Here is a 15,923-nt window from a genome sequence, read left to right as displayed (position 1 = left end):
TGTAAATTTTTAAGCAGCGAGTTTATAATTGTAAACAAATGATTGGTAACTGATTTATAAAACAATATTAATGGACTATAGCAATAGAACTGTTAATTCTTTTTCAAGTATGATTTTCAAATTGACTTATTAAATTGAGAACCACTAACTATGGTCGTTGTGTATTAATAACATGAGGAATGAATATTTTGCGTAGATATTAAGGCTTTGGTAGCAATAAGAGCAAATTACTTAATATCGGCAGTTAATAGTTGATTGAAAAGAAATGAAGTAGTGGTTATTAGCACAACTTAATTAGTACATATTTTAGAAAATATCTGTGAATTTTCTATAAAGGATTTCCTTAGCTATATTAAAAACAGCCTAAATGGACTAGCTATCGCACAAAATTCACCTATTTTACGAACAATTTGAATATAAGCTTCGAGCTAATACAGTATTTTAGAACATTTTGAAGTAGTATTCAAATTATAAAAGGATGAATAATGCAAGAAAATAGCGATCGATTACTTGGCAGGCGCATATATGTACAAGAATGACTTCATTTTATCGACATTCTGCTGCAAATTGTCACGATATATTTGCTAATTATAGTAATCGAATCAAAAGTAGTGCTACATTAAAATCATAAAATTAAGATGCTTGAGAATATTGATTGATTATTTAGCCGATGACTAGACTATCTTATATTGTGCCTCATTTTACCAACATCTTGCTACATATCCTCCTAATATTTTACTAATATTAGTAGCCAAACTGTAGTACTACATTAATGTTATAAAATTATAATTAATCAGAATACCGGTTAAATAATTGACAATATACTAAAATTATTATCTTATTTTACTGATTATAGTAATTGTAGTAGTCAAGCTGGAAGTAGCATTCCATTAAAGTTATAATAATAGAATACCTTCTTAAATTGATTAAGTAACTGACAGATAAATACGCTACGATGTAAGTTATTCTGTTTTAGCAACATCCTACTACTAACTATTATCTTATTTTGTAATCATGGCAATCAAAGCAGAAATAGGACTATGCGAAAGTAATAAAATTGTAATACATTAAAATACCAGTTTAGTAACTGGCAGATAAATAAGCTACAAAGTATCTCGTTTAACACTATTTTACTATAAATTGTCATCGTATTTGTAAATCACATGTAGCAAGTTACAATTTACAACCATCTTCCAAATAAACCAAGCTAGATAGCATAAGTATTAGTAGAAACTATGCTAAAATTGAAGATTATCGGTACCTGTAGGTAAAAGATGGGTGGAATAATTCTTCTGGCTGAAGCTGCAATCCTCCAGAAAAGCAAAGACAATAATTTAAGCCGTCAATCCTTAAGCTTTTAAAGGTTTTCCGCAAGCCATATAACATTAATAACTCTATTGTTAACAAGAAATATACCGAGCTCAATTAACAAATAAATATCATAAAATAACAGGTGCAAATCTCATTCTGTAGAATATTAATGGAACTATTGTATAATTTATGCATTTCCTATAGCTATTAGAAGGTTCTAAGTAAAAGTCAATCAAGAGTTGTACATCAAAATTTTATGCAATATTCGAACTGGATAAACAATCAAAAAATTTAATTCATTGACCTCGTTTTTGGTCTTAGTAGCATTATCATGGATAGTAACTGTTGATTATTTGATACACCATCTCGTTAGCTAAACTTGAAAATTACAGATATCGATTCATATTCATGCAACCTATTCGAATATCCTCTATATTCATCAGATAATCATTTATTCCTCTAAAATTCACTCTATGATGAGGACTTACGGAAGGAAGCTACAAACATTCAAATCAAGCTATAGTGTCTCCATGTAAAATTACCAACACTCAGCTCAATCGGTGTAATATATAAATCCCAATAAACTTGAATTAATCAACAGATTGTTTAGTATCACCTTCTTAAGACCATCTTATACTGTTACAAGGACATAATGTAATTGAATTGATAGAAGTAGGTCGACTTCATTTATTTGCCTTAAATAAATGAATATTTAATAATGTTTTTAATAGTTTGTTTATTTTGAGATAGAAAAATAACATTAATTCGCGGTCGACTGATTTTTAAACTTGCAGCTAGCTAGTTTAAACTATTCATACTTTAATACCAGACTCTATTGTCGTATCTAGCAGAGCAGTTTAAGTACAGTATTTAAAATATAAATCCGAACGTTGCAACTCTACAATTTGTTGGCTGATACGAATTTCATGATTTACAACAGCAATCGAATGTTTTATTATCAATTCCTTCACATAGATAAGACATAGAATGTTGAATGTATTATATTGAATACTTTTTCTTTATTAACCTAATCGAAGCAAGAGTAGAAATGATATTGATTGAAAACGAAATTATCATTATAAAGTACACAAGAGATCCTGGAGGACTGTAATGATTTTGATATTTTTAAATTAGCATCATGGTTTATTCTGTACCCCATACTAGGTAGATGACTAAATGGCGTCTCTATTAAATTGCAATTTATTCAATCTATATGAATTTGATAAGGTTTAGCTTAAATTCGAGCAATCCCTTCGTAATGATATCGTCTTGTTTTTTATTATTTTTTTGTAATATCTAGGATGCATCATGGCTACGCGGATTAATTAATAATAAAATATGCAGCAAGTAATATTGCTCACGAATTTAATAGCCAATTTCCAAAATAATAAATAATAGATAAAATCATTTTAAACAAGATTAATTGATACATTGATTGATGGATTATCTGATCAAGTGCTTTATCTCATAAAATTCATTTGGCTATTCTCATATATAGCAAATATTGAAGTGTCCAATTATAACCAGTAATTTGTGTCTTTGCCTAGCTACTTTGATTCTGCTATCCATATAAACCGTACTATAGTGATGGTTGCAAAATTATAATATACGAGACTGATGTATTCAGTATGTTAATGGCTTAATTTAAAAGGCTTTATATTTGTGTGTTTACTAGTAATGAAAGTTCAGTCATATCATACTTCATTTTATCATCATATCTAAAGAGTATATCGCTGCCCATTATAGTTCATGAAAGTTTAATTCAGCAACTTTTAATCTTCTAAGATGGATTTGCAGCTGTCGCTGTTAAAAGTAGACTACGGAGTAATTTCAGATTTGCTATTAATTGATAACTTTTTTCCCTTCAGTTACTAATGATTTATGATAATGCTATAATTTAAAATTAAAGCAGCAAATTTAATCTTATTTTCTTAGCGTAAACTATTAATCACATTTTAACCCACGCCTACTAAATTGACCTAGATTTTATTCTTAAAATGGCATTATATAGGAACTTTGAATGCACGTTAAATGACATTTCACGTCATTAATAGCTTCTACGACATTAAATTTCTAAAACTGTCTCGATCACTTATAAAGCATCTGCAATCGACAATAAATATTTGAGCATTATATATTTTCGGATCTATTCATAATATTTATACAGTGTGTATTGATAATACGATGCTATCTACAATAAGGTGTAACTATCAGTAAATAAGCTTAATGCTTGCACTAATGATTTCTATATATCGCAGTTAATTTCTATCTTAATTCACGTAATAAAGTCTTTATTAAAAGTATAAATACTTCTTATGGCTGTGACAGAAAGTTTTATATAGTCTTGTAACGAAACTACATTTTCCGTCACTAGCAAATCATATATGCTACTGTTGTTTATTCACGTCTATTATTTTATTAAATAGGCATTTGTAGGTATTCCGTCAGTAATATTAAATGGCAGTAGTTTATTAATTTTGAGATAGAATGTCTGTCTGTTCAAGAAGAATGGAAGATAAGCTTATGCATAAAGCTTTATTTTGATTTTTGATCAATTCTTCTCAATTTAGGTCAAGAATAGACTTTGATTGTGCTAAATTGATATCATGTATAAAAAATTTTTTGAGAATTGTCGTCCTATATTTAGATACCGGTGCCTCCTATTAGGTTACTTTTTATAATCTTATCTTTAAGTTCGTATGCTGTAGAGGGATAATCCAAAAAATGATGAGTAAAATAAAGTTAAATGAGTTCCATTTTGTTACTGTGAGAGCGAGTCCTTCCTAAAAATAATCTATTTGTAAGTAAAACCTTAATAGTTGTTTTGAGCAATTATTTTTGAGACTCTAGTAACGATTAGTAGTTAGCAAGGCAACTACAGAGGGGTAGTTTTAGAGGTGTCAACAATAGAAAAGATACGAATATATTCCTGTAACTTTATATTATCTGGATAGTTATGACAAAGTGATATTTGGAAAGATCACGATAGTAACTGACATCAAATCAAAATAATGATAATGATATAATATCAGATCTACATTCTACGTCCAAAAATATAAACCACAGTTCTAAGCTTTAATGAAACATAATTAAGTATATTACTCAATACGTATTATAGTCTCTATTCTAATATGTGTTTAAATTGGGAACCATTTCTGACTTTATTATTAAACTGATAAAATTGGTAATAAATAATCATGAAGCATTACTTTAATCATGAATCATTATAATTTATTTACTAATTGTTTCGTAAATTATTTATACTATGTAATTATATTTACTGCAATGCCTAACAAAACTATTTCTAGATAGTTTAAAATGTTTGCTTCGGTAATATATACCATCCATTAAATCGAAATTTAAAATTGCTACTGTCATTATACGTAACCGAAGTCTGCAGCTAATTGGAGACTTTATTACCATAGCAGGTAAGATAGTCAGCTTTAGGCATTAATAATTCTGACTTAGAAATAGGATAATTTCTTACTTCCTAATTTATGAATCGAAAATTTCAAATGTCAAGTAATATTTTTCTCGCACCATTAAAAGCCCAATGTTGATGAAATTTCATTACTCATTATGTAGGTAATAAATTAGTTTTGAAACTATCGAGATATTTGTATTACATCGAATGAACACTAAAATATAGGACTGAGGTAAAGTTAACGATGTTAATGCATTCCTTAACAATCAAAGCGTACAGAAGTCATAGCAGTAAAATTTCTGAAATGGTAATGGATGTTATCCTATCTAAAAATTGTTATCTTTAGGCATTCAGAGACTTCCACACGTGGCCTAAATTTTCCTAGCAATAGCTTATAACAGAAAAGAGTAGGCGTTTGATTAGCTAGATTGCTATAGCAAGCGTTAATGGTACAGTAATAATTAAGCCATCAGGAAAAGGATGTAAATGCCTATCCTATTAATTAATAAATAAGATGCTTACAACAATAATCTTCAATCCTCATTTAGCCACTAAAAATATTACTATTAAAACGCGGGTTCAATTATTTAGTACTTAATACTTAGTATTTATTATATTACTCATATTCACATATATGCAGTTACTGAATATACTCCTAATTATAACTGAAAGATAGTACGTAGAATATTATTAATTAAAATCAAACGTTTAGTTTAAAGCTGCAAAATATATCACAGCAATCAATACATTAATGAGCCATTTCCTGCCTTCATTTATAGACTCTGGGTATGACTTTTGCCACTAGGTATCCAATTAAATGTAAAATATGGATATTTAATCTTGAATACGGTTAGACTTAAGATCATAATTATATTGTTTACGACGATAGAGCATCTATTCGATACCCACTCAGTTCTTAATATTTCTCAATACTACATTTGCTCTTTTACTAATATTTTTCATCAAATATTAGCCAATACGGAAGAAAAGCAGCGTAATAGTATATAATTAGGCATTTTTCTTTCATGATGTAGTTGTCATAGCCAAAAAAAAATCGAGCAAAAGCACCAGCACCGGCTGTTATATTAATTTAAGATGAATGCATTCTGCTAAGATCATTCGATCATATTTTGCGCTATATAATAAGAAATAGTGAAATGATTTTATGCTGATTTGCTTTCAAGATGACTATTACGCAATGAAACAATATATTTCTATATTTCAATACTCTATTTCTTGCTGAAATAAACTCAAAATAAAATTAAAGTTAAAAAAAATGTATAGTATACTACTGCAATTGGATCTATACAGCTACTTCTGTATTTTTAGTAGTCCATTTCCGGCTGAATTGAACTCAAAATGGAATGGAAGATACAAAAATTTACAGTTCTACAGCAATTTACCTATACCGTATAGCTGTAATCAACATGATTTTAAATAAAGTATTTTCTTGTCTTTTCAACTGATCGTAATTTTATTCATTTTCACAATATCACCTTAAGGCTGTAATCTTGCGAAGTTACGAGATCTGAGTTCGATCTATATATATCTTATGACAATTCTTTCTTACTCTGATTGCATGCTATTATGACACAGTCTTTTGAATATCTCGTTTAATTAATAAAGTAGCAGTTAAGTATCTGCCTGAGCACGATGTAACTAAATTAAATACATACCTGATGGAAAGATTAACTAGTGAGCATTGCGGTCATTTTTTTCAATCCAACTAGTTTCTGGATGTTTGGATATGAAAGTAACATTGACTGTAATAATTTTGATACACAGATACTGGAGTAAGAAAATTAGCAAGCGGTATATGTATAAGTACTGTGTCTGTAATCTATCCTAAATTTTATAGATTTCTGTTATCCATCAAAAAATTTTATAATATCGACCTTTATACATTTAATGGCAGTTTCAAGTATTATTACAGAGGAATCTCGTTTATAGAATAAATTTTTTGCCGTATCTACCCATCGGACGTTAAATTGTATATGAATTTTCGTTTTACTGTCTACTCGCTACTAAAGGTCTATGGCAATCTTATTACAGTAGCTAATCGTAAATTAACAGATAAAATAGATCTACCCAGATTGTTTTTTACTAGAAAAAATGAAAGTTGCTTAATCTTCACATTAGAAAGTCTTTATATGAGCAGTGAGGAAGATTCAATACTTGAACAATAAGAAAGATACTCGTATCACAGTTTTTGTTGTACATTTTTTTATTGCCTTCACATCTTATAATCTACACGTTTTTTGGAGAGCCAATCATCAAGAATATAATAAGTTAATAGGGTAAATTGAATAGTCCTGCTCGCATGCTGCAAAGTTATGGCGTGCATTCTATTTAACCTTCTTGGGCTAATTCGTCAGCTGCCAAACCGCAACCGATGAAGATAATTTCATCATATGAATTTTGTTTGAATCTAGAACCACCGGGGCATGTTTCCAAGAATTTACGGTCATTGCAGTTGGGGATAATAGTGTTCTTACAACAGAGACGCCTGATATTACGAAGCTTAGCATTATGAGCGCGTTTGTTGTGCATTAAGAAAGTATTCGACGCCTTGATGGACTCCAAAATACCTTAATGAACGTGAAAAAGGAGTTCTTATTAGACTGCTATCATTAAGTATCGAATATAACTTTTACGAGCCCGTAATATTGACAATGGCTATGCTATTTATCGAATACAATGTCAACAAATTATAATCTAAGTAAATTACCATCAAATTTGATATCACGATTCTTTTTAGCTTCCAAAGCGTTGTAAAATTTCTCATCATCTTCAGCGGTAGCAAATCTCTTGGTAATAGATGGAAGAGGACAAGATGACAGTTGGATTTTGAGACCGCACATATTCCAGTATTTAACAGCAATTGATTTTGAATCAGCACAATTTAAGACAACATTAGAATCATCTTGACCAATAACAAAATCATCATTAGCGGTTCTTAAAGCTGCTGCGACGCAGACTAGAGCCAAAAGTGGAACGAGTGTAGATACAAATTTGCCGGCCATTTTTTCTCTCTAATTGTAAAATAACAAAATACACTCTGTGAAACTCGATATAACGCCATAGTACTAGTTTCTTTTAAATAAGTTTTTCACGTTATCCTACTAAATCATCAATGATGTTAACGATTACAGTAAAAATGCAAATTTTATCAGCTCTCTATATTAGTTAGCTAAAAAATTTTACATTACCTATAAAAATTAATGAAATATGAATTGAGAAAATGATGAGTCTGACAAATATACCAATACTTTTTTAAGCTCAAATATCAGATAATATCGGTGTTGAAAATAACTAGACAAAAATTTTTTCTTGTATCTTATCTACGCTAAAAATCAAATCCTTCACGTACCCTTTTTAATGTAGGCAAGATATTTGTCGATTATCTTAAAGCTGAAGGCTTAATTTCTTCAGATGTGTAATGATAATTGATAGAAAGTAGAGTAAATCAATGGCTTTTATATGTTATTACTTTGTAATATAAAATTAATGACCAAAATCTTCCAACGTCAATAAGTATAAAAATTTTATTGTTTATGCAATCTGCTTATATTCCAGAGACGGGTGACCAGGTCTCAAATCTGGATCATGGAACAAAAATAACATTGATATCATCAATTAAGGTAACAGGTGCATCGATTCATTAGTGCTCAAATAGACTTCCTCATAATTTTCCATTTTAATTCAGTGATCAAATACAATCATGCTCCATAAAGATAATGGCTAATAAATTATTCAATATGATATCAAATCACCTAATGCTCATTCCAATTATACAGGGATAATAACTAATTCTTATCATTAATATGTATAGGCTTTATCCCTATTAATTTACATTAAAAGTATTAGTTGTTACTAGGGTATGGTATTCATTAAAATAACCTCTACATTGATCTGCCTTAGAGGTAATCTTAGTTTTCTTATTCCTGTCTAAGAAGTACCCGTAATGATGTACTGCTACTTATAGATGCTTAACTTATCAATTTATTTCTTTAAGAGAGTAGTCTTGATGCAGTACTTGAAAATAGAAAGAGCTTCTATTAAGAACAATTTGTAGTTAACTTTCCAATTTTTTTCCAATTTACAACCATATTTCTGATTCAAAGCTTAAGAGTAAGAAGACATAAGGGCATGAATTTATTGTTGTTTCTATAGGAATGGATTATAATCTACTTTCCCTATTAAAAATTATGTAATATCTTTTACTTTTGAAATTAGTCCATTAAAGGTTACATAGAATGTATTTTTATTGATTCAATGGCTAAAAAATCAACACTATCCACATGCCATCTATTATTGATTAGAGGGATGTTGAATTAATGTAATTAAAACAGCCATAATATTGACATTGCCAAGATTGATTATAACATTTACCACGCATCAGCAATCTTGCGTGCTTGGTGACGACAATTTCATATTATTTGTACTGTATTGTTTTCCATCCTGATTACTACTACTTATGTAAGGGCAAGTTATACCTATAGAATAGCAATCGGCAAAGTAATCTTAGAAAATAACAGACTTGTGCATTTTTAAAGAGCACGTATTCAAAGAGAAAACTACTTTCTAACAAAAACGCTCGTTATGACAGCTAGCCATAAAAGCGTTACATAAATAGCAATCTATGCTAATAAGATGATACCTAGTACTGCGAGTAAATTATGCATCAGAGGATACAACTACTTATTAATTTTACCATCATTCATTTTGAATTTGCTACAGAACGGTTAATAAGTAATTACTTAAGGATATTGCAAGTTATTGTTTAAGTTTATGTAAAGCTGCTAACATTTATGAAAGAGAACTAATACCTGGGGATAGCTAAGCTAAACAATAATACTAAAGGTAGTCAACAAGATATTTCAAGAAATGAAGACATTCATTTTGCCAAGTTGTATTAGAATTACGTTATAGAAACAATGTAGTTAAAATATCGATTTTTTTAAGCTAACTATGGAAATTCAGAGTTATCTAATCGAATATTACTAAATTTTCGCCTATATTAATAATATCCACGCGTAACTTTTTCTGTTAAAAATTGACTATCAAAGGTGTATAATCTACACCTATAGAGAGTACAGTTAGCAGATTTAATAAAATTTCTCCTAAATAGTTTGCTTTAAATAAAATAGCGGATTCATTATTATACAAGCTGAAGTAATTAAAGTACTCGTATATTTAGCATCCCATTCAGAATACATTAGGCTTCATAGTATTTGCGTACACCATTGTTCATCCTTCCATTTTATTTATTTATAATTCTCTACCCCTAAGATACCGTACCTATCTTTTAATAAATTACAATTTTAATATCTCCCTAGCAATTACTTTCCCTAAAAATACTATCAAGGTGTGAGATATACCAATCACGAAATTCCAAATTTTAGAAAAATAAGGGCTTTATTGAATCTTATACAAAGATTAACTACACACAGCTCTACTTTAGCCGAATACTACTACTAAAGACTTCTAGAACGAACTAACAGAATAATCTAAAGTTGCATACTTTTATACTTTTCGTAGCATTCGCAGCTACAATCCGCATGGCAACCTTTCACCTTATTTTACACATAGTAAAATTATTCTTAGCAACACTATTCTACTGCGGACCATTATTAATCCAATATGGATACGACTGCAGTATTTACGTAGACATTATTCACACCAGCCAAAGTACAATGCATTAACCATATCCTACTATATGATTTACAGTTCTATTTTTACCTATAACCTTATTAGTAACGCAACACCTTACCGTATATAATCATATGTACTCTAGCATAGAGTCTATACCACTACAGTCTATAGTTATGGCTACCAAATATCTCTTAGGATAAATATCTACCGTACATTATACTAAACATGGCTAACAGTCTACAATTACAATACTAAGTTACATTACACAAGGAAAGTTCTTTACGAGAATAGTACCTTTATTAATGTTTACTTGTAGCTTACTTTTAGCAATAGCTAGTTTATTTTCAACTATTTGATGAAGAACAAAGTCTTTAGAATCGATCACTATCGCCAATATTCGGCTTTCACATCAGGTACACAGAATAAATTGTTTGCTTCTAACAATTTCGAGAGGTGTAAAGCAATAAAAATAAAGAAATAGTTCATGCATTAATTAAGATCAAGGATAACGAAACTACATTCAGAAATTCCTATATTTCCTAAAGGTATTGATGTAATACAAGATAAACCCTCGAAATTTCTAGGATTAATTTCTCATGTATACCAAGTACAACAGGATGTAATTTTAGTTCGCCATCACAAAAATGCTGTCATTAATGAGTACAGTATATTATTTCCACAGCACGACCGTAACAATATGGTGATCATTACTAAGGTTCAGCAAAATTCTCTTGATATTATCCACGAGTACTGTGTTGAATGATTTAATAAATTAATTTGACAGGTAAGATACATATTCTCGTATCTTTTTACATTACTGATTCATATAAATAGATAACCAGAATCGATTCCTCTCGCAAGATCTCAGATACTAAATCTAGATTGTAAATCTAATCATACAACACAGAATGGATATGATACACTTGGTTAATATTATATGTATAATAGAAATATTAGTGTAGAATAGTTAGAATATAACAGAAACAGCATTATTAATTTTACATTGTTTTATGTATATCTTACAAATTTTGATACAATGTGCTCATAGCACTATAGTTATTACTTTACGATTTTGACTCTTTTGATAGAAAACAAGAAAGCCGTGAGTACAATATTTGCATTTACAGGAGCATTTTCTCTTACCACTATTAAGTTCGTAGGCCACTAAAATTCGCTTATTTCGCTATTAAACTGAACAAATTTTCATATATTCAATTCAAAATTTCTATTTTCTTGTATGTAAGCATATTTTCACAGTATTGCAGCCCAAAATCAGGTAAAATAAACAGACTACAATGTTTAATCGTAAGGTAGAATTAAAATTCATCCTATCTAGGGTTTACTACCGAGTTTTTCAACCACTTGCAAAGTGTCTCATTAATTTAGATAAGCAAACAAACAAAATACAAAATCCGCAATTCAAGGTTTGCGAAATCTCATCCACTATTAATATTTTTCTAAGCAAAAATTTAAGAACTTGATTTCATGACAGTATAAAGTACCGTCGTATGGATAATACTAGCATAATCTATCGATTATAGTCTGATACTCGTAGATAACGAGATTAGGTGTAATACTTGGTCTAATAATTGTTGATAAATTTATAGATGATATTCTATTCTTTACGATACATAGGAATTCGGTTAATTTCAGGTATTTAAAATAACGAACCTCATATGCACGCTTATAATTAACGTGACGACGTATTAAGAATAATATTCGTAGCCATACGACCATATTTATAACGCTTGCCTAAACGCTACCAAATATAATTTATGACATGCCTTTTTTGACTGTAGCTCCAAAAGAATTTATAAGAATGAAATACTTTATCACTTTTAATTGCTTGTTATTACTCCTGTACATCAAGATTGGTTACACCATGTTTCCACAGGTGCCCAACCAACTTATGTGATAAACCGGATCGCCTTCCAACTACGAGCAAAGTCTGCTGATGAAATTTGCATTTATTATTGTAAGCTCACTTTTTTTAAGGTATTCAGCATTGCTTCTTATCACGAAATTGTAAAATAATATTAAATGAGATATATCATTTAGGATACGATCACTGTTAAAGGTAAGTATGATAAAGCAATGAAATACGAGTATTCCTATTTAGGGAAGAGTTTATTAAAATTTCGAATAAAGAGATGATATTAGCATTAATGAGACGTTACAAATCCTTTGATAAACAAACGTAATCAAACTAATAATTGATCGATTTCTGAATTAATTCATTGTTAAAGTACAGTATTTATTTACGATGGGAAGTTTCACAAACATGAGTAACTGTTAACAAACTATTATAAGTCATCTTGTTCGTGAATTGTACTAGATCTGCAGTGTGTTCTACAATTCATCTTTACTATCATCAGCATTTACAGTTATGCCTAGTTCGCTTAAATCAAATTCTTCTTCTTCTGGCAATTGGCCGTCTTTGCCATCCCAACTATCAATTGTCAAAATTTCGGGTAGTCCTTCGCCACGAAGGGCTGCAGTTGATCCACGGCCATATGATAATTCTTTTAAAAATTCATTAACAGTCTGCTCACTAAATGCTAGCTTCAATTCCGCAAACAGACTTTTCCGAGGATTAAGCGCAATCATTGCTGGATAGCCATATCCACCAACACCAACAGCGCTCTCCAACTTGGATTGTGTACCAGCAGCGCACCATAACCAACCCCATTGCTTTCTTTTAAATTTATCACCAAGTCCATGTATCAGCTCAAGAAATTTATTTCGTCCACTAGCACCAGTGTCCAAGATATTTGGCAAGAAGGAAATTACACATAATTGTTTATTTTTACAAGTTTCATCGAACACCTCTGCGTTTACTAATTCTATGATCTCAGGGGGTTCGGCATTTTCAGCATATTTCTCTTCAGCCCAATTGACAATATCAGATGCAGTGCGACCACCAGTATAGTCTTCAGCACTGCTGAAGTCTTTCTTGCCTCCAGGAAAGAACTTAATAGTAGGAAATCCTTTGACCTAATCAAGTCCAAATGCGCCAAAAAGTAAGTTATGTACAACAGCTACCTTACTACACACAGGTAATTGGCATTTAAGGTTAATATTGCAAGGCTATAACAATTGCAATTGCCCATACCTCGTACTTATTAGCCACAATAGTATTAGCTGTAGCGTCAACCGCAGCCAGGTTAACTTTACCTTTTAGACGAGTAGCAGCCCTAGCCCATTCTGGAGCTAAATTTTTACAATGCCCACACCAGGGAGCATAAAATTCTACTAACCACATCTCTTTGCTGTTGATAATCTTTTCTTCGAAGTTACCATCAGTGATTTCAACTACATCGTTCGATCCCGAGGACTTTATATTTTAATTATAAAGAAATGCTATAAGAAATGCTGTCGGAAATCACTTAACAGCTGTACATAATCTATTTCATAATTACTAACATTGCTATCACTGCTGCTACCACCGCTGCTGCCGCTACCGCCGCTGCTACCGCTACCACCACTACTACCGCCAGCACGTTTTTGTGTCATTTCTCGAAGTGCATTGAATGCATGTTCAACGATAGCCTGTGAAGTTCTAGCTCCTATAGAAAATCGTTATAAAATTAGCTCTGAACATGTTTTGAGCACGACTACAGTTTACGTTTCCTTTAAATACGGTAATACGATAAACATGGTGATAATGAAGATGTACCATTATAATCGCTTGGGTGATTCTTATCAGCTGCAAATATCTGCAATAGAGCATAACTAGCTTTACTTTCATGTTATCTAAATTAAAATTCATAGCAAAAAAGTTTAGCATGCCTTGATAGTTGGAAATCCTTGCACATTGTATGGGGCCCCAACAGAAGGATATTTATCCATGTCAACAGCTCCAACATTTACTATCCCCTGATGAAACAAAACAAAAGCAATTCATAAGTAATTTTAATAATTAGAATTAAAAAATCTATAAAATACTCTGATAAAATTAATCCGAACAATTTTTTCAAGCAGCAAAATCCTACTAAGGGTAAAAGTAGAAAATTGTGCTTCTTCATCATAGCTACCTTTAGTGAAGTTGCAGCTTTAGACCATTCCGGTGCTAGCCTCTGGCAATGTCCACACCTGCATTAGTTGTAATAATGATAATTATAACACCAATATGCTCACAAATGCTATACAACCGATATTCAGTCTTGAGCGAATTTCCAAGCAGCTCATTTCTACAGTATGTTAGTCTAAAGAGGACCTCCTCTTAAAAGAGTATATAATAAAAATTGTGTATTACTAAATGAGCTTATTTTATTAGAATCGGTATACACCTCAAATCTAGCTACTCTTTCGTTCAGTATGTATTGAGATATAAGGTTAGAGCTATATATCTCTGGTTGAAACTATGAACAGATGATAAAGACTACGATTTAAAAAAATTCAGACCCATTCTCACACTAACAGGCTAATAGCATCATACACGTAAATAGCCTTTGATGTAATGTAAAAGTAAGCTAGTCTATTATGCTATTTGTCGCCCATGTTTCCATCAGATAGCATCCCCAATTGGGTAATAATGTCTATGGACTACTGATAGCTAACATGTTTGCTTAATAACAAATAGTGATAGAGAACGTCAATATGATGCAGTCATAAGTTAACGTATTTATTGTTAGTATTTTTATCAGACATGATGAATTTAGTGACATATACATTACGTAGTACTGATAGCTGACTTGTTATACTGCACGTTGAAAATAGGATTACTCAGTATGATAATGATGAAATACTACTTTTTAAACACATTGTGATGGAGTATAGTGCGCTGTTACTTACCAGGGGGCATAAAACTCCACCAGCCACAACTGATCACTTTGTAAAACACGAGTTCTGAAATCAGCATCAGTCAAGATCTGTACATCAGATGATGCATCATACAGAGCCTCAACATTTGACAGGGAAATCAGTAAGCAACATGTAAGAACGTCTAAATAAGACAAGATCACACAAATAATGGATTAGAATACCATCACAACTGGCAGTCAAGCACTATTATACGTATTGTTAGTATGTACAATCTAGAAAATGCAACATTGACGCAGTTATCTTTATTGAATGGGATGAAATTTGTATCCTCTACCGAGTAATAAATGATAAAATTCGTAGTTGATTTATGCAAAAGTGCACGATCACTTTGCAATCACTCCCGCAACCCCAGCATTGTACTTCTCGACAGTAAACATACTTTCCAGTGGGCAGTGGCAAATCAATATGATGGTGCAATGGAGCCACTTTTTTTACAAGCCAGCGTACAGTAGAGGGCATGTGGGGTATCGCTATGCAGTGCGTTATGATACCTGATTAAGTTCACTTAGCTCATTCCGTCGACAAAGAAGTGAACTAACACTTGGCTAGTAGTTACAGAAAAATTATTTTTGAATACAGTAGTAGTGCTTATCGTACCTCTACAATCCTAATACAACGACAGTAGTTGATGGTGTTGCTAGGGGATTGTGAGCCCTTGTAGTCGACTATTGCACATTCTACAACTCTCTAGACCGTAGAAAGGTGCAGA

At 31.1% G+C, this 15,923-nt stretch overlaps 2 protein-coding genes across 2 annotated transcripts in view; both read right to left on the bottom strand.

Annotated features, from left to right (window-relative positions):
* Positions 1–6,955: 6,955 nt before the first annotated feature.
* Positions 6,956–8,146, bottom strand: TRIADDRAFT_64322 (uncharacterized protein). Its single transcript, XM_002117035.1, has 3 exons — positions 8,106–8,146; positions 7,464–7,767; positions 6,956–7,323 (listed from the first exon to the last, which is right to left on the bottom strand). Exons 2-3 carry the CDS (start codon positions 7,756–7,758, stop codon positions 7,085–7,087), a joined length of 534 nt encoding a protein of 177 aa, XP_002117071.1. The 5' UTR covers positions 7,759–7,767; positions 8,106–8,146; the 3' UTR covers positions 6,956–7,084.
* Positions 8,147–12,739: 4,593 nt separating this feature from the next.
* Positions 12,740–15,923, bottom strand: part of TRIADDRAFT_50999 (uncharacterized protein) — a gene marked incomplete at both ends in the record, with an annotated part of 6,691 nt that continues 3,507 nt past the window's right edge. The window contains 8 exons of the mRNA XM_002117034.1: positions 12,740–13,384; positions 13,503–13,724; positions 13,814–13,956; positions 14,067–14,106; positions 14,204–14,266; positions 14,425–14,482; positions 15,185–15,291; positions 15,812–15,813. Of these exons, the coding sequence (XP_002117070.1) occupies positions 12,740–13,384; positions 13,503–13,724; positions 13,814–13,956; positions 14,067–14,106; positions 14,204–14,266; positions 14,425–14,482; positions 15,185–15,291; positions 15,812–15,813 (1,280 nt within the window). The remainder of the gene's footprint in view (positions 13,385–13,502; positions 13,725–13,813; positions 13,957–14,066; positions 14,107–14,203; positions 14,267–14,424; positions 14,483–15,184; positions 15,292–15,811; positions 15,814–15,923) is intronic.

Source organism: Trichoplax adhaerens, genomic scaffold (assembly GCF_000150275.1).
Source record: "Trichoplax adhaerens TRIADscaffold_21 genomic scaffold, whole genome shotgun sequence".
In the NCBI taxonomy this organism is placed as follows: Eukaryota; Metazoa; Placozoa; class Uniplacotomia; order Trichoplacea; family Trichoplacidae; genus Trichoplax; species Trichoplax adhaerens.
This window is presented reverse-complemented; position numbering and strand designations above follow the sequence as displayed.